The 19022-nt window shown below is 43.6% G+C and overlaps 1 protein-coding gene across 4 annotated transcripts in view; it reads right to left on the bottom strand.

Annotated features, from left to right (window-relative positions):
• Nucleotides 1–2147: 2147 nt before the first annotated feature.
• The window catches only part of ngef (neuronal guanine nucleotide exchange factor), a 31598-nt gene continuing 14723 nt past the window's right edge, over nt 2148–19022 (bottom strand). For 3 of the 4 annotated variants that reach the window (XM_038961049.1, XM_038961050.1, XM_038961053.1), the window contains 12 exons: nt 18270–18355; nt 16643–16878; nt 16333–16493; nt 15965–16117; nt 10978–11107; nt 10775–10849; nt 7858–7947; nt 7469–7632; nt 7092–7250; nt 6869–6948; nt 3729–3833; nt 2148–3593 (listed from right to left, as the gene is read on the bottom strand). In XM_038961049.1, coding sequence (XP_038816977.1) covers nt 3343–3593; nt 3729–3833; nt 6869–6948; nt 7092–7250; nt 7469–7632; nt 7858–7947; nt 10775–10849; nt 10978–11107; nt 15965–16117; nt 16333–16493; nt 16643–16878; nt 18270–18355 — 1690 coding nt within the window. In that variant the 3' untranslated portion in view covers nt 2148–3342. The remainder of the gene's footprint in view (nt 3594–3728; nt 3834–6868; nt 6949–7091; nt 7251–7468; nt 7633–7857; nt 7948–10774; nt 10850–10977; nt 11108–15964; nt 16118–16332; nt 16494–16642; nt 16879–18269; nt 18356–19022) is intronic. The other variant, XM_038961051.1, reaches the window with a different exon arrangement.

The raw sequence follows: 19022 nt of genomic DNA, 5'->3' as shown, positions 1-19022 counted from the left end.
GAGGTGACCAAGAATCCGATGATCACTCTGACAGAGCTCCAGAGTTCCTCTGTGGAGATGGGAGACCCTTCCAGAAGGACAACCATCTCTGCAGCACTCCACCAATCAGGCCTTTATGGTAGAGTGGCCAGACGGAAGCCACTTCTCAGTAAAAGGCACATGACAGCCTGCTTGGGGTTTGCCAAAAGGCACCTAAAGGACTCAGACCATGAGAAACAAGATTCTCTGGTCTGATGAAACCAAGATTGAACTCTTTGGCCTGAATGCCAAGCATCACGTCTGGAGGAAACCTGGCACCGTCCCTACGGTGAACCATGGTGGTGGCAGAATCATGCTGTGGGGATGTTTTTCAGCAGCAGGGACTGGGAGACTAGTCAGGATCGAGGGAAAGATGAAAGGAGAAAAGTAAAGAGATCCTTGAAGAAAATCTGCTCCAGAGCGCTCAGGACCTCAGACTGTACGAATGTTCACCTTCCAACAGGACAACAACCCTAAGCACACAGCCAAGACAATGCATGGCTTCGGGACAAGTCTCTGAATGTCGTTGAGTGGCCCAGCCAGAGCCAGGACTTGAACCCGATCGAACATCTCTGGAGAGACCTGAAAATAGCTGTGCAGCGACGCTCCCCATCCAACCTGACAGAGCTTGAGAGGATCTGCAGAGAATAATGGGAGAATATCCCCAAATACAGGTGTGTGAATGCATTCAGTTGTACAACTGACTACAACTTTCCCTTTCAACAAAGTACTGAGTAAAGGGTCTGAAGGCTTATGTAAATGTAATATTACAGTTTTTTTATGTATACATTTGCAAAAATGTCTAAAAAACTGTTATTGCTTTGTCATTATGGGTGTTGTGTTTAGATTGATGAGGGGGGGAAACTATGTAATCAATTTTAGAATGAGGCTGTAACGTAACAAAATGTGGAAAAAGTGAAAGGGTCTGAATACTTTCTGAATGCACTGTACAGTATTGTAATGAAACAGTCAGGGAGGAGGCCTCGAACCGTCGACCTTCTATAGCCCGAAGTCTAGCGCGCTATCGACTGTGCCGCAAAAGCATGCTCCAGCGGCAGAGTCGTTATCCGCGCTTATAAACCCAGGGTCGTTACACTATGTAGCGAATATATACAAGAAGCGGGCATTTGAAATGTCAGTCGTATCATCTAATTAGATTGCAAACCGTTTTAATGGGGGACTCTGTCTAAAACCTGTGATTCGGTATCATCTGCCATATCCTGGATTATACACGTGACAGTGTTATTGTAAAGTGGGATTTCACTGACCTTTGCAGCAGCAGTTGGGCCTTTCGGCAAGCATCCATGACTGAGGGCATGACTAGCTTGTCAACTATAGTGAAAGGAGCTTGGCACTTGGAAATATTATGAGAGTACGAAGCCTTCAGTAAAGTGTCGTTGTCTGTGAAATTATTGTGCAGCATTTTTGTTTAGTTGGACAGCTCATCTCTTTTTGGTAAAACCAAATCGCTTATTTATACTTGATGGTGATGCTTTGTTTCTAAATGTCTGCGTATTTTCAATGGCTTCATAGCATTGTTTCTGAGGCAAGTCTGACAGACCGGTTTTGGTGTGCAGCTGTCATTTTAAACAAATCCAGGGAGAGAGAGTGAGCGTGCAGGCTGCGCGGCAGGGCTATACTAGTATGTGTGTGTGCTTAGTGTAGCTATACTTCATGGCAACACAATTTGTTTACTGCAGCCTCGGTTCAAAATATATCCCATCTTTATCCTAGACTGCAGCATGCATAGTTCAGCGCATTGCGCAAGTAGGTCTCAAATTGGCCTATTTATTGAAGTCAAATATGTGGACAAAAAAAAAAAAAAAATGATATTCAAGACAAATATTCCTCCACTGACCGGGTTTTGTCTGGCTGCACTAGTCTACCTGCCACCTTATTATACATGAATACATAATAGTAATGGTCAATAGTTCAGGTAGTATGTTAGAAGATTATATGTTTGTCTAATGTTTTATAAACATTAATATTGTGTCATGAAGACAAGGCTCTGATTCACCACCTGATAACCTTTATTCAGGGTAAAACATTTCTCCACATTACCAGGAAGTCATTCAGAGATAAACCTAAAACAGTGCTCAACACGTGGGCTAAATACCAGTCGAAACAGTTAAACACAAATCATTTCCATTTGAATTTCACATTTAGTTTTTATTAACAATAAATTACTTCTTACATAATGAAATTACACAATTATTTAGTAATTATTTCATCACATATTGAACATTCAAGACTTACAATATACACACGTACACATACTGTACTCATCATACACACACGTTTTGTCACTCGCATGCCATTGCAGTTCTGTCAGTGTGCTGGCACGTTCTGTGCAGATGCTTCAGGCCAGGTGTCTGTGGAGGGTTTTTAGTGTTGGACAGGTTGTGCTGGATTTCCCCAAGTGTTTGCGTGTGTGCGCGTGCGTGCGTATGTCAGCGTGTGTATATGTGTAAGTGGCATATCAGTATTGGTGAGGGAACTGACCCCCAGAACACGTCCATTGTATAAGCAAGGCCTGTGATTCTGTAGTGCTCGTCTTTGCCAGTCGATTACCTCCAGCCCAATACTGAACACCCAGTCATGTGATTGTTCTATTTACTATACAGAATCATGAAACATTCATGGATAATTTCCATTCAATGCTGGTGGCCTGTTTTTAAAACTTGCTTCTTGAATGGTTTCAATAGAGGAGTTGCTCTTTACAAAAGGGTGGATCGCCAAGCCATCGTTCTGGGGGATTTAACTCTCAAGCAAAGAAGTCCTTAAAAAAATGAAAGAACAAAATCACACCCATGCAGCTGAGGCAAGGATACGATACATTCACATGCTACCATCCCCTTGAGAACTGTTTCTGTGGTTATCATCTTCTCCCATCACATGCATAGCTCCAGTTCCACCAGAGCCTTGTTTTACAGTTAGACTGTTAGTGCTGAATCATTCCACTGGAAGTAGTGTAAGACATGCAGTGTGTTGGAGTTATTGACAAAGTGCTCTGATTATAGGACCTATCAGGGGAGCCTGGGACCCTAAAGCCTGGGGCCTGGGACCCTAAAACCTGCAGCCTGGAACCCTAAACGCTGGAGCCTGGGACCCTAAAACCTGCAGCCTGGGACCCTAAACCCTGGCACACCAAAACCATCGGAGAAGTGGAAACAGTTAACAGGAAATAATGTCATTGCATCACTTTCCTCCAATGCAATCCCATGCTGAAATCACATGATCTCTGTCATTTGACCCATGTGGTCCAGTAAAGATTACTGCCAGGGGGTTCCAACCAATCACTTTCAGAGTGGAATATTATGTGCTTCACTGCTCCTCCTCTGACTGGTCAGTCCAGGTACCGAAGAAGTTGGAGACTTTGGGTGTTTTCGGGGTGCGTCTGGCCCCCCTGGAGCCCAGTCTGGCCCCTGAGGAAGTGCCCCCTCCCTGGGCCAGGTGGATTCTCTGGCACTCCCTGAGGTTCTGGGCCCGCACTTCCTGGTTCTGGATCTCCTCTACCACCCGACAGGGGAACCAGCCCCTCTCTCCATCATGGAGCCTCTCACCCATCATCCAGCCTGAGGAGGTGATAGAGGAAAAAGCGAGAGAGAGAGAGAGGAGAGGGAGAGATATTAAATAACAGGCAGCCTGGTGAATCTACAGTAGAGGTCCTAGTAATAACATCTCCCAGGAGATATGTTGTCTGGTCTCACCATCGTCTGTCCTCTCCAGGATGTTCAGCAAGTCAGCCATCTCAATGGACAGCTCATCTGGCTCCTGAGACGAGTACGACTGAATACACTGGACCTGGGGAGAAGCTGACCGCACACACAAACCATGGCACATTAATAGCATACACTATATTCACAAAAGTATGTGGACACCCCTTCAAATTAGTGGATTTGGCTATTTCAACCACATCCGTTGCTGACAGGTTTATAAAATAGAGCACACAGCCATGCAATCTCCATAGACAAACATTGGCAGTAGCATGGTCTTACTGAAGAGCTCAGTGACTTTCAAAGTGGCACCGTCATAGGATGCCATCTTTCCAACAAGTCAGTTCGTCAAATTTCTTCCCTACTAGGGCTTCCCCGGTCAACTACGCTGTTATTGTGAAGTGGAAACGTTTAGGAGCAACAACGGCTCAGCCGCGAAGTGGTAGGCCACACAAGCCCACAGAACAGGACTGCCGAGTGCTGAAGTGCATAGCACGTAAAAATCGTCTGTCCTCGGTTGCAACACTCACTATCGAGTTCCAAACTGCCTCTGGAAGCAACATCAGCACTATAACTGTTCGTCGGGAGCTTAATGAAATAGGTTTCCATGGCCGAGCAGCCACACACAAGCCTAAGATCACCATGCGCAATGCCAAGCATCAGCTGGAGTGGTGTAAAGCTCACCGCCATTGGAATCTGGAGCAGTGGAAACGCACTCTCTGGAGTGATGAATCACTCTTCACTAGAGGTCGACCGATTAATCGGAATGGCCGATTAATTAAGGCCGATTTCAAGTTTTCATAACAAATCGGAAATCGGTATTTTTGGACACCGATTTGGCCGATTATTTTTACTTTTTTTTACACATTTATTTAACTAGGCAAGTCAGTTAAGAACACATTCTTATTTTCAATGACGGCCTAGGAACGGTGGGTTAACTGCCTTGTTCAGGGGCAGAACGACAGCTCGGGGATTCAATCTTGCAACCTTACGGTTAATTAGTCCAACGTTCTAACCACCTGCCTCTCATTGCACTCCACAAGGAGCCTGCCTGTTACGCGAATGCAGTAAGAAGCCAAGGTAAGTTGCTAGCTAGCATTAAACTTATCTTATAAAAAACAATCAATCAATCATAATCACTTGTTAACTACACATGGTTGATGATATTACTAGTTTATCTAGCGTGTCCTGCGTTGCATATAATCGATGCGGTGCGCATTCGCGAAGGTACCTAACCATAAACATCAATGCCTTTCTTAAAATCAATACACAGAAGAATGTATTTTTAAACCTGCATATTTAGCTAAAAGAAATCCAGGTTAGCAGGCAATATTAACCAGGTGAAATTGTGTCACTTCTCTTGCGTTCATTGCACGCAGAGTCAGGGTATATGCAACAGTTTGGGCCGCCTGGCTCGTTGCGAACTAATTTACTAGAATTTTACGTAATTATGACATAATATTGAAGGTTGTGCAATGTAACAGGAATATTTAGACTTATGGATGCCACCCGTTAGATAAAATACAGAACGGTTCCGTATTTCACTGAAAGAATAAATGTTTTGTTTTCGAGATGATAGTTTCCGGATTCGACCATATTAATGACCTAAGGCTCGTATTGCTGTGTGTTATGTTATAATTAAGTCTATGATTTGATAGAGCAGTCTGACTGAGTGATGGTAGGCACCAGCATGCTCGTAAGCATTCATTCAAACAGCACTTTCGTGCGTTTTGCCAGCAGCTCTGCTGTTCATGACTTCAAGCCTATCAACTCCCGAGATTAGGCTGGTGTAACCGATGTGAAATGGCTAGCTAGTTAGCGGGGTGCGCGGTAATAGCGTTTCAAACGTCACTCACTCTGCGACTTGGGAGTAGTTATTCCCCTTGCTCTGCATGGGTAACGCTGCTTCGAGGGTGGCTGTTGTCGATGTGTTCCTCGTTCGAGCCCAGGTAGGAGCGAGGAGAGGGACGGAAGCTATACTGTTACACTGGCAATACTAAAGTGCCTATAAGAACATCCAATAGTCAAAGGTATATGAAATACAAATGGTAGAGAGAGAAATAGTCCTATAATTCCTATAATAACTACAACCTAAAACTTCTTACCTGGGAATATTGAAGACTCATGTTAAAAGGAACCACCAGCTTTCATATGTTCTCATGTTCTGAGCAAGGAACTTAAACGTTAGCTTTCTTACATGGCACATATTGCACTTTTACTTTCTTCTCCAACACTTTGTTTTTGCATTATTTAAACCAAATTGAACATGTTTCATTATTTATTTGAGGCTAAATTGATTTTATTGATGTATTATATTAAGTTAAAATAACTGTTCATTCAGTATTGTTGTATTATTAAATCGGCTTTTTTGGGTCCTCCAATAATCGGTATCGGCGTCGAAAAATCATAATCGGTCGACCTCTACTCTTCACCATCTGGCAGTCCGACGGACAAATCTGGGTTTGGCAGATGCTAGGACAACGCTACCTGCCACAATGCATAGTGCCAACTGTAAAGTTTGGTGGATGAGGAATAATGGTCTGGGGTTGTTTTTCATGGTTCGGGCTAGGCCCCTTAGTTCCAGTGAAGAGAAATCTAAACTCAACAGCATACAATGACATTCTAGATGATTCTGTGCGTCCAACTTTGTGGCAACAGTTTGGAGAAGGCCCTTTCCTGTTTCAGCATGACAACGTCCCTGTGCACAAAGCGAGGTCCATACAGAAATGGTTTGTTGAGATTGGTGTGGAAGAACTTGACTGGCTTGCACAGAGCCCTGACCTCAACCCCATCAAACACCTTTGAGATGAATTGGAACGCTGACTGCGAGCCCGGCCTAATCGCCCAACATCACTAATAATATTGTGGCTGAATGGAAGCAAGTCCCCGCAACAATGTTCCAACATCTAGTGTAAAGCCTTCCCAGAAGAGTGGAGGCTGTTATAGCAGCAAAGGGGGGGACCAACTCCATATTAATGCCCATGATTTTGGAATGAGATGTTCGACGAGCAGGTGTCCACATACCTTTGGTCATGTAGTGTATACACCACCTGGTATTTGGTACCTAAGAGTTCAGCTGTGAGTAGTGGATGTCATCTCTGAGTCGGTGTGTGGCATCTTTGTGTATGTCTCACCTGGTTGATGGGCGCTGGTGGACATGAATCGCGTGCGGCGATTTGGCGTGAGAGCACAGATCCACCGCAGCTTATCACTCCTGGCAGCAGCACACAGGAACACATGGGAGATTGATCCGTTATAAACAATGACATACAGAGAAATACTGTACAGAGTACACTAGGTGCCGAGGGGTCTTGAGACTCATATATATATATAATACTGTTAGTTGTAGTCACTCACATGCTGGAGGTCTTGAGCATGTAGTTGACAGGCCTCTCCTCCTGGTTCTCAAGGAGTTTCAGGTTGAACACATTGGCCAGCATCTGACCCTGGTCTTCCAGGTCCTCAGTCCTCAGCATGGCCCGCGTGCACGAGTCCAGCACCTGGAACTTCTCACCACTGACACACATACATACATACATACATACATACATACATAACTATAAACAATGCCTGCTGTGAGCACAGGGCAGTTTGGCAGGTAGTAGACTTCGAAACTGCCTGTATACAAAATGATGTGACGTGGGGGGGAGCAATAGAAAGTCCCAGACTGAAAGTGGGTGTGCTGTGACCCCCAATGACCACTAGCTGTCTGTGTGATGATGTCATGTGCTGACCTGGAGCTGCGCTTGGTGATGAGCAGCAGGTTGTTGAAGAGGAACAGGTAGACAGGGTGGTGGAGCTTCTTGCTCCGCATGGTCCTAGTGCTCTTGGGCCCGGCCATCTGCTGCACCTCACCCTTCTTCAGCAGCCAGCGGGAGTGGGAAATCACCGGCACTGACTGGAGGGAAAGGGTCACAGTTCACAAGGTCAGAGTTCAACTCAGGGTTATTATAAATCATGGAGATCTTCTTTTTTTTATACAATCGACCTCAAAGTATTCAAACAGACAATGAACCTAACTGCGATAGATAACCTTTGACTAAGTCTGTGCCAGTCTGGCAGTGTAACTGTTTTACTATACAGAATATAGACATGTTGTCACATGACTGGCAGCTGCAGGTACCTTAGACTTGAACTCCAGTGTTTTCTCAATGCTGATGAGTTCCTCTGTACGACTCATCTTCCTCACACCCTCGTTGCACTCCTTCACAATCTGACATGCACACAAACAAACCCTTAAATAAGGAACACATCCCAAGGTTCCCTTGGAATTGAATATAGTCAGTTAAAACTTCTTAATAGGGGGCGCTATTTTCACTTTGGGAAAAAATCATGCCCAAATTAAACGGCCTCGTACTCTGTTCTAGATCATACAATATGCATATTATTATTACTATTGGATAGAAAACACTGAAGTTTCTAAAACGGTTTGAATTATATCTGTGAGTAAAACAGAACTCATTTGTCAGCAAACTTCCAAACAGGAAGTGAAAATTCTGAAAATGGGGCTCTGTGTCAGGGCCTGCCTATTCAACTGGCTTATATTTATGGATCTGTATGCACTTCATACGCCTTCCACTAGATGTCAACAGGCAGTAGAATGTTGAATGGGGTGTCTAGCTTGATGTGAGACCGAATGAGAGCTTTTGGAGTGACAGGTCTGCTCTTTTGGCAGTATTCAACTGCGCACCAGGGAATCTCACATTGTCTTCTGAAATGCGTTAGGTATACACGACGAAATGCTCCGGCTCTGATTTTATTGGATACATATGAGAAAAACATCATAAAGTAGGATTTTCAACCGAGTTTGACCAGTTTATTCAACGTTTATTGGGACTTTTGGAATTTTTCGTTCCATGCGCTAAGATTTCTTGGACATGTGCCCTCCACATGGCTAGCCAAAGTTGCTAATTCGACAGAAGAAATGGACATTCTTAAACAAAACAACGATTTATTCTGGAACTAGGACTCCTTGCACAACATTCTGATGGAAGATCATCAAAAGTAAGATAATATTTATGATGTTATTTCGTATTTTTGTGGTTTGTGTTGGCTCCAACAAGGCGGAGAATTGTTGGGCGCTGTCTCACAATATTGCATGCTGTACGTTGTACTAAAGTAATTTTTTTTTATCTAACACAGCGGTTGCATTAAGAACCAGTGTATCTTTCATTTGCTGTACAACATGTATTTTTTAGTAAAGTTTATGATGAGTTTTTTGGTTAGATTATGTGACTGTCCAAAATTTCTCCGGACAATTTGGTGCATCATGGCTACGTATTCACAATGTAAAACCACGATTTGTACCTCTAAATATGCACATTTTCGAACAAAACATAAATGTATTGTATAACATGATGTTATAAGACTGTCATCTGATGAAGTTGTTCAAAGGTTAGTGATTAATTTTATCTCTATTTGTGGGTTTTGTGAAAGCTATGTTGGCGGTGAATAAATGGCGTTGTGTGTTTGGCTATTGTGGTGAGCTAATATAAATATATATTGTGTTTAAACTGTAAAACATTTTAAAAAACGGAAATGATGGCTGGATTCACAAGATGTTTATCTTTCATTTGCTGTATTGGACTTGTGATTTCATGAAATTATATTATATGATATCCCTGTGGCGCTAGGCTAGGCTATGCTAGTCAGCTTTTTTGATGAGGAGGATCCCGGATCCGGGAGAGAGAAGTGTTAGAGGTTTTAAAGACATGCTCCGGAACTTTGGAGACTAAGCATTTTTTAAACCTCCCGCTTTGGGCTGGATGTGTCAATGTGTAGTTTATGTAAGGGATAATCAACAAGGGGCTATGCGTTCTATGGAAAATAATGAATGACATGGAAGGTTTCCAAGACGCGCTAACGGAGTGAAACCCCGAGTTGATTAACCTTTTAGTACCATGGCTATAATTTAACACATTTGCCACTAGAAATATGTTCATTTGCCAGTAGAAATGTGTTCAACACCCACTGAAGTATCTAGCAAGTTTACTAGATAGCTACAGTAGTTGCCGTGGTAACCAAACAGACTTGCTAGTTTAGCTAACCAAACCATCAGTCGTAGCTTGCTATTATGAAAATCGAATTCAACAGCAGCTCAAACAAACATGTAAAAATGAAATATAACCATTGAATTCTGACGTGCAAATATATCATGCGTTATAGGGACATAATGGGTACTCTAGAATGCCAGTCAAGCCAATCAGAAAGGAGTATTCAACAATGCCATTGTACAAACATGCATAATCTACAAACAGAATTACTGTCTTATCTCAATTAGCCACAAATTCCCTAGTTTGAAAGCGACTCTTTACTGGAAGCTAAGCGGCGCCATTGTCCCTACATTTTCCTACACGGGGGCCAACCCCCTAGCAATTCCAGTTCTAGCCAATGAGCTTCAGCCCTCGCCATTTGAGAGGCAGCTAGCAAGGTGCACAGACAGAAGAGCGAGAGAGAGCAATGATGTGGTTAACATGTCTGCACATATGTGACGTAGTACTACATTTTCGGGCATCACTTTTGGCTCGTGAGCGCTACTTTCAGAACTACTGGCAAAAATGTATACAAAAGTACTGGAGAATCTTTTAAACAGAACATTACTGGGAGGCAAATAATATATGCAAAATGTGTGTCCAAAGGAATGGGTGCTGAACCTGTTTCAGAGCGCAAACCCTATGTTTATGTAGAGGCTATGCTCCAATTAAAACCACATTCCTTTGTTTGTGGCGACGACAATTAACCTCATCATGACAATCATCATTCCATACAAAGCATAGAGAGGCGTGACAAGACTAAGTCTTCTCAAAATGATGAACGCCGATGATTGTTTTCTGATGTAACACTCAACACCATGACATGCCCTGAGCCTATAATCACCACCGGCACTACTTCCTCCAACACACCCCAGGCCAGTACTGAACCAAATCCAGCACGCTTTCATCTCTCCCAGACTGGTTTGGTACTGTAAACTGGTCTGGTACTGTTACTGTACCTGCGTCAGTACTGGACCCAAGCAAAGTCAGCACCCCTCCCTACTCTACCTGCTCCAGCTGCTGGTGAGCCTTGATGGCATTAGCCTCAATCTCTGAATTCTCCTCTGCCTTCTTCAGAATGTTCTGCAAGCAAACACAGCATCAGAAGTTAAAAGCAAAACCTACATCCTGAATAATGATACTGCAATATGTTAGCACACAGTAAAGCATTATCACAACTATTATTAACTTTTAAGAAACGCCATGTTTACCTGGACCAGCATTTTGAGTCGTGTGATCCTCTGGAAGGGGAGGATGAGGAAGGATGTGAAGGACAGGCCTCGGACACACGGATGGTTCTCCAACTGAGCCATGGCCTCGCGGAATAACTGATTTCCCTGTCTGGACAAAACACAGGCATGTTCAAACCACCACAAAGACAGCCAACACAAAACACAGGCATGTTCAAACCACCACAAAGACAGCCAACACAAAACACAGGCATGTTCAAACCACCACAAAGACAGCCAACACAAAACACAGGCATGTTCAAACCACCACAAAGACAGCCAACACAAAACACAGGCATGTTCAAACCACCACAAAGACAGCCAACACAAAACACAGGCATGTTCAAACCACCACAAAGACAGCCAACACAAAACACAGGCATGTTCAAACCACCACAAAGACAGCCAACACAAAACACAGGCATGTTCAAACAACCACAAAGACAGCCAACACAAAACACAGGCATGTTCAAACCACCACAAAGACAGCCAACACAAAACACAGGCATGTTCAAACAATCCCAGACTGAATCAATGATGTTGTCTGACCACATACGGTCTACGCAGAGTAGACAAGCTTCAGAGTTGATAGATGTTGCAGCAGACTACTATACTACATGAGCAACAAACAGTGTTGCCAACTAATTTTCAGGGAAAGTTGCTTGAGGCAGGTTGATTTGTTGCTAAAAGTTGCTAAATGACGTTGTGATGTCATTGCGTGATAACGTAAAACTGCGTCATTATGTAGAATACACAATAACGTTATTCAAATTGACTGGCCATCTCGGCAAAAAAATATGATTTGACATTTGTTCAGGTACAGACTCCCACTCTTTTCTGTACTTCTGGCTGTACAATTTTGATTGAGACAAGTTGATTTTTGTTGTAAGTTCTTTTCAAGATCAAACATTCGTGACCAACTATATTCATTGGGCTTGGCTTGTCGAACCCGTACTACTGCTGCTGCAGTCGGGCAACAATGATTTGCAATTTGCTGAAATTGCTGCTGGCCTGCTGCTGCCTGTGCACGAGCTGAGCGCCTGCTGCTGACGTCACTCACAACGTACTTTTGCAGCCAGGCATGTGTGTTGTGACTGAGTGTGTGACAGAGAAAATCATTTTTGTGTCATTTAGAGGGAAAATGCGTGCATTTTAGCGTTTGAGTCACTTTTCAAAAGTTGCTAAAAGTTCCAAATACATTTTTAAAAGTAGCTAAATTTGTTGCTAGGTGCTGATTGAAAAAAAAGTTGCCAGGGTAGTCTGAAAAGTTGCTAAATCTAGCAACAAATTGCTAAATTGGCATCACTGGCAACGAATCATCACACTGACTTCATCCAACCAAGTCCAAACACACAGACCACCTTTCCATACGATGTGTCCTACGAAAAACCACAGCCACCTGTAGACTATGACTTCACACTGTCTTGGCAACAGCAGAGGTCCAGCAGAGGTCTCCCTCGCTAAAGTTAGCTTGATCTCTAGCTCAGCAAGCTTAGTTCTTTCCACACAGTGTTTAATAAGAATTAGAGTTTTTTTTGCATAGAGAGGACAACAATCGCCTTTACCAAATTTTGACGCAAACTACGTGCAGCCTGTCAATAATCTGGTTAGGAATGAGAGGCATCAGTGAAAACCTCTTAAGAATCTCCCAGCCAGCAGGGCAAAACAGCTGCTCACACTAACGTCACCAATACCTTGGTGACTCAGAGCACAGTCACTGACGTTCTGTATGTCATTAATGGTCGTTAATGCTATGCCGATGATCGCTATATCACATTATATGGAACATGTCAATACAGCACATACCGGTAACTGCCAAAATAATGGAAACACTTGAGTAAATTATGGATACAAAGTACATTGAAAGTGCTTCCACACAGGTGTTGTTCCCGAGTTAATGAAGCTATTAACATACCATTGTGCTTAGGTTCACGTATAAAAATGCTGGGCAGTCCATTATTTTGGCTACCATGGCTATTCCCCCAAAGGATGACAATGCCCCCATCCACAGGGCATGATTGGCCACTGAATGGTTTGATGGAAGAATGTTGGAGGGATGCGACACCAGAGTTCCAGACACATGTAGAATCTATGCCAAGGTACATTGAAGCTATTCTGGCTCATGGTGGCCTAACACCGTATTAAATCAAATAAAATGTTATTTGTCACATGCGCCGAATACAACAGGTGTAGATCTTACAGTGAAATGCTTACTTACAAGCCCTTAACCAACAATGCAGTTAAGAAAATTGAGTGTTAAGAAAGTATTTACTAAAATCAACTGAATCAAATAAATAACAATAAAATAAAACAGTAACAAGACTATATTCAGGGGCTACCGAGTCAATGCACAGGTTAGTCGAGGTAATATGTACATGTAGGTAGACGTAAAGGGACTATGCATAGATAATAAACAGAGAGTAGCAGCAGTGTAAAAATGGAGGTGGGTCAATGCAAATAGACCAGGTAGCCATTTGATAAGCTGTTCAGGAGTCTTATGGCTTGGGGGTAGCAGCTGTTAAGAAGCCTTTTGGACCTAGACTTGGCGCTCCGGTACCGCTTGCCGTGCGGTAGCAGAGAGAACAGTCTATTACTCGGGTGGCTGGAGTCTTTGGCAATTTTTAGGGCCTTCCTCTGACACCACCTGGTATAGAGGTCCTGGATGGCAGGAAGCTTGGCCCCAGTGATGTACTGGGCCGTACGCACTATCCTCTGTAGTGCCTTGCGGTCGGAGGCCGAGCAGTTGCCATATCAGGTCAGGATGCTCTCAATGGTGCAGCTGTAGAACTTTTTGAGGATCTGAGGACCCATGCCAAATCTTTTCAGTCTCCTGAGGGTAATAGGCATTGTCGTGCCTTCTTCACAACTGTCTTGGTGTGTTTGGACCATGATAGTTTGTTGGTGATGTGGACACCAAGGAACTTGAAGCTCTCAACCTGCTCCAATACAGCCCCGTCGATGAGAATGGGGGCGTGCTCGGTCCTCATTATCCTGTAGTCCACAATCATCTAATTTGTCTTGATCACGTTGAGGGAGAGGTTGTTGTCCTGGCACCACACGACCAGGTCTCTGACCTCCTCCCTATAGGCTGTCTCATCGTTGTCGGTGATCAGGCCTACTACTACTGTTGTGTCATCCGCAAACTTGAAGATGGTGTTGGAGTTGTGCCTGGCCATGCAGTCATGAGTGAACAGGGAGTACATGAGGGGACTGAGCACATTCATTTTGTAGAATTTCTTTCTTTCTTAATGTGTTTGAGACAAATCAGTTGTGTTGTGACAAGATAGGGATGGTATACAGAAGATAGCCCTATTTGGTAAAAGATCAAGTCCATATTATGTCAAGAACAGCTCAAATAAGCAAAGAGAAACGACAGTCCATCATTACTTTAAGACATTTAGGTCAGTCATTACAGAACATTTCAAGAACTTTGAAAGTATCTTCAAGTGCAGTCGCAAAAACCCTCAAGCACTATGATGAAACTGGCTCTCATGAGGACCGCCACAGGAAAGGAAGACCCAGAGTTACCTCTGCTGCAGAGGAGTGCTTTACAGAGTTCAAATAACAGACATCTCAACATCAACTGTTCATGGGAGACTGCGTAAATCAGGCCTTCATGGTCAATTTCTGTAAAGAAACCACTACTAAAGGACACCAATAAGAAGAATAGACTTGCTTGGGCCAAGAAACATGAGCAATTGACGTTAGACCGGTGGAAATCTGTTCTTTGGTCTGATGAGTTCAAATTTAAGATTTTTGGTTCCAACCGCAGTGTCTTTGTGAGACGGAGAGTAGGTGAACAGATGATCTCTGCATGTGTGGTTCCCACTGTGAAGCATGGAGGAAGAGCTGTGATGGTGTGGGGGTGCTTTGCTGGTGACTGTCAATTATTTATTTAGAATTCAAGGCACACTTGGCACACCATTCCATCTGGGTTGCGCTTAGTGGGACTATCATTTGTTTTTCAACAGGAAAATGACCCAACACCCCTCCAGACTGTATAAGGGCTATTTGACCAAGAAGGAGAGTGATGGAGTGCTGAATCAGATTACCTAGCCTCCATAATCACCCAACCTCAACCCAATTGAGATGGTTTGGGATGAGTTGGACCGCAGAGTGAAGGAAAAGCAGCCAACAAGTGCTCAGCATGTGGGAACTCCTTCAACACTGTTGGAAAAGCATTCCAGGCGAAGCTGGTTGAGAGAATCCCAAGAGTGTGCAAAGCTGTCATCAAGGCAAAGAGTGGCTATGTTGAAGAATCTCAAATATAAAATATGTTTGATTTGTTTAACACTTTTTTTTGCTTACTACATGATTCCATATGTGTTATTTCATAGTTTTGATGTCTTCACTATTATTATTACAGCTGCCATACCAACCACAACACCATCTCTATTGTACTACTGCACAGAGAGGTTACACAACATATGGTACTACTGTAGACATTAGTTGGAGGGGTACCCACAGAGAGGTTACACAACATATGGTACTACTGTAGACATTAGTTGGAGGGGTACCCACAGAGAGGTTACACAACATATGGTACTACTGTAGACATTAGTTGGAGGGGTACCCACAGAGAGGTTACACAACATATGGTACTACTGTAGACATTAGTTGGAGGGGTACCCACAGAGAGGTTACACAACATATGGTACTACTGTAGACATTAGTTGGAGGGGTACCCACAGAGAGGTTACACAACATATGGTACTACTGTAGACATTAGTTGGAGGGGTACCCACAGAGAGGTTACACAACATATGGTACTACTGTAGACATTAGTTGGAGGGGTACCCACAGAGAGGTTACACAACATATGGTACTACTGTAGACATTAGTTGGAGGGGTACCCACAGAGAGGTTACACAACATATGGTACTACTGTAGACATTAGTTGGAGGGGTACCCACAGAGAGGTTACACAACATATGGTACTACTGTAGACATTAGTTGGAGGGGTACCCACAGAATGCGTCGGTAGTTCTTCTCCTGATACACCTGGTTGATGACGTAGGTGATAAAGACGTGGAAGTGCTTGACGGCGTGGTGGTGGACGATGTCACACACCTCTGAGATCTGGAGGGACTGTTCGATGCGGTTCTCCAGGTCCATCAGGAACCTAAGGAAGGATGTATAGTATGGCGTCAGCAGCAGGGGACTGGTGAATAAATGTCCCCGTACAACTATTACAGTATGATATGGAATGAAAGATGATTAAGGACTTGTTTTCTTTTTACTTTCAGAAAGTTTAACAGCAGTTTAGTGGGGTCAGTAATCAAACATTGCAGAGAGGATGGGGTGCTGATTAGTCACACACACAAACGCTTCTCTTACCTCTCGCTGGCCTTCATCACCTCTTCAATGTTGGAGAACAGGAAGTGCATGTCTGATTGGCTGAGTGTGTTGACCAGCACAGGGTTCTTCAGGAAGTGGGTCTCCAGCACCTCCAGACTCTTGTAGTAGGACGCCTCTGAGGTTACCAGCTCAAACATGGCCTAGAGAAGAGAGAGAGGACACAGGTCAAGAAGGCACTCACTTACCATTCAGGTAAGACCTCTCTGAACTTTTACCCTACAGTATAACCTTTCACCTCTCTCTCTGCTGTACAGCCCTTCCCTCTACTGTATGACCTTTGACCTCACACCTCTTGTATGATGATCTCTCTCTGCGGTAGCTGGGTGAGCAGGCCGCTCTGCTGCACAACCTCCAGGTTCTGCCACAGACTCAGAGAGCGGGAGTTGTTCCTCAGCTGCAGCTGCAGGGCTGGTGGAGACGTCACCCCTAACCCCGTGCTGACCCCATAGGTCAACCCTTCCTGCTGCCGTCGCTGCTCGATCTCCTGCTGTTTGGATGTGTCCCGGTACTCCTGGTACAGGAAGGCTGGAGGGAAAAAAGGGACAAATAGAAAGAAAAAAGACAGAAGGAAGACAACATGAGTCTGAGCACATGGTCATGTTTGGTTGATAACAATATTATATTATTAGGGTTATTTAGCAGACACTTTAGTCTGAAGCCACATCACACAGCATATGTGGCCCATGGGGGAATCAAACTTATAACTCACAACTACACAACTCCTTTGAAAGAATGGATCTCATCTCCTTTGAAAGAATGGATCTCATCTCCTTTGAAAGAATGGATCTCATCTCCTTTGAAAGAATGGATCTCATCTCCTATGAAATAATGGATCTCATCTCCTATGAAATAATGGATCTCATCTCCTATGAAATAATGGATCTCATCTCCTTTGCATATTGGCAGGCCACCAGTGGCTGACTGACTTCACATTTCTCTATCAGTCCTCTCTTTTCTTTCTCTTTACCTCAGCCAGTTTCAGGTGAAAGAGGGCTTGATATTTGCACATTAATAAGCGGGGTGGTTGGTTGCGGAGGAGAACATTGGCACTGTGTGTGTGTGTGTATGTGCACGCATGCATGTGTGAGTGTGTTTTGCCCTCTTACCCTACAGAGGTTAAGGTGATGTTGAAAAGCAGGAAACAGTTGCATAAGCCCCTTTAGTCAGATTCAAATGCTAACCTATTGTAGGTGGGTGTCTGGTATTGACACTTATATAAGAGAGGGAGAGAGAAAAGAGGGCTATAAAGACAAGCAGAGCGAGAGATGGAGAGAGAGGGTAAGATTGAGAGAGAAGGAGAAAGAGGCATGCCTGAACCAACATGTTGACAATAAGCACTTTCGCCTGAGTTCTTCTATTAATGCGTCCTTTCAAAGGACATCCTTTTATTTACACATACAGAACAGGTGTGCAGCACATGATCCTTCACCCTGCAAGTGTGCAGCACCTGACCTTTAACCTTGCTCTGAACTCATCTATACCCATTACTGTAAGTGCAGATAACAGAGCCCCGCCACACACTAAACTTAACCTTCAACCTTGACGGATGCACAGTGAAGTTTTAAGTGATAGATGGATGCAACTTCAGGGAAATCTTGTTCTTTTTAAGGCAATGTCATAGGATAGATATGTTGTTGTTAACAGCTGTGTGTGTGTGTGTGTGTGTGTGTGTGTGTGTGTGTGTGTGTGTGTGTGCGTGCGTGCGTGCGTGCGTGCATGTGTTCATACCTGCATTCATGTGTGTACCTGCATGTGCTTGTGTGTACCACTATCTGCGCATGTGTGTGTGGTGGAACAGAGAATATCATTATGTCAGTGCAGCAGCAGCTCTGGAGGTTGAAGTGCTGTGGGTGGAATACATATGTTACCTCCAACTTGCATGGAATTGACAGTTCTACTGGCTACATTTTTCTCACCAATGTTCTTGACAATGTTGAGACTGTAGCAGATGGATTCTATTTTCAATGGTGTTGAGCCCTTTCTTTCCCCATTGCTCACCAACCTGAGTAGAGAAAGAGAGAATGAGAGAAAGAAAGAGAGAAAAATAAAGATGAGATGAGCAAGGAGATGCTTTGACGTCAACGGCAAAGCACTGTTCATCCTATAATTTACAACAATTCGAGGACAATCATTGGAGCATCTGGAGGTCTATGAGAGTCAGATTGAGAGCACTTCCTTTCACATTGTCCAAATACAATCTGTTCATTATGCGTGGCCTCCTGACACTGCATGAGAAATGTTAGATATTCATATCTCAACAGGCTACCAATAGATCCTTGTTCCCACAGACATTCCATCCTCAAAATCAATAATATGCATTTTAAAAAGAAGATTCACATAAAATAAGGAATATATTCATGCCCCAAGATTTAAACCAGAGCCCAGGGACTCCTTTTCACTACCAATATGGATTTGATAGAAGGTACAGAAATGCTGCAACTCCCACTTCCTCTCATTCTACAGGCACAAAAAAATCAGAGGACTACATGTTTATCTCCACTGTCTAGCTCACTACATACTGTTTTAGTACTTCACTGAGCACCTCTTCAAAAAGCTCATCCTCTTCAGCATATTATTACACAGAAATAAATCACCTGCAACATACTGCACTTTCACTAATCAGTTACCAATTAGCACATAATTACCACTTGCAGAACCCAACAGTTCTT

The sequence above is a fragment of the Salvelinus namaycush genome, chromosome 23 (genome assembly GCF_016432855.1).
Source record: "Salvelinus namaycush isolate Seneca chromosome 23, SaNama_1.0, whole genome shotgun sequence".
In the NCBI taxonomy this organism is placed as follows: domain Eukaryota; kingdom Metazoa; phylum Chordata; class Actinopteri; order Salmoniformes; family Salmonidae; genus Salvelinus; species Salvelinus namaycush.
This window is presented reverse-complemented; position numbering and strand designations above follow the sequence as displayed.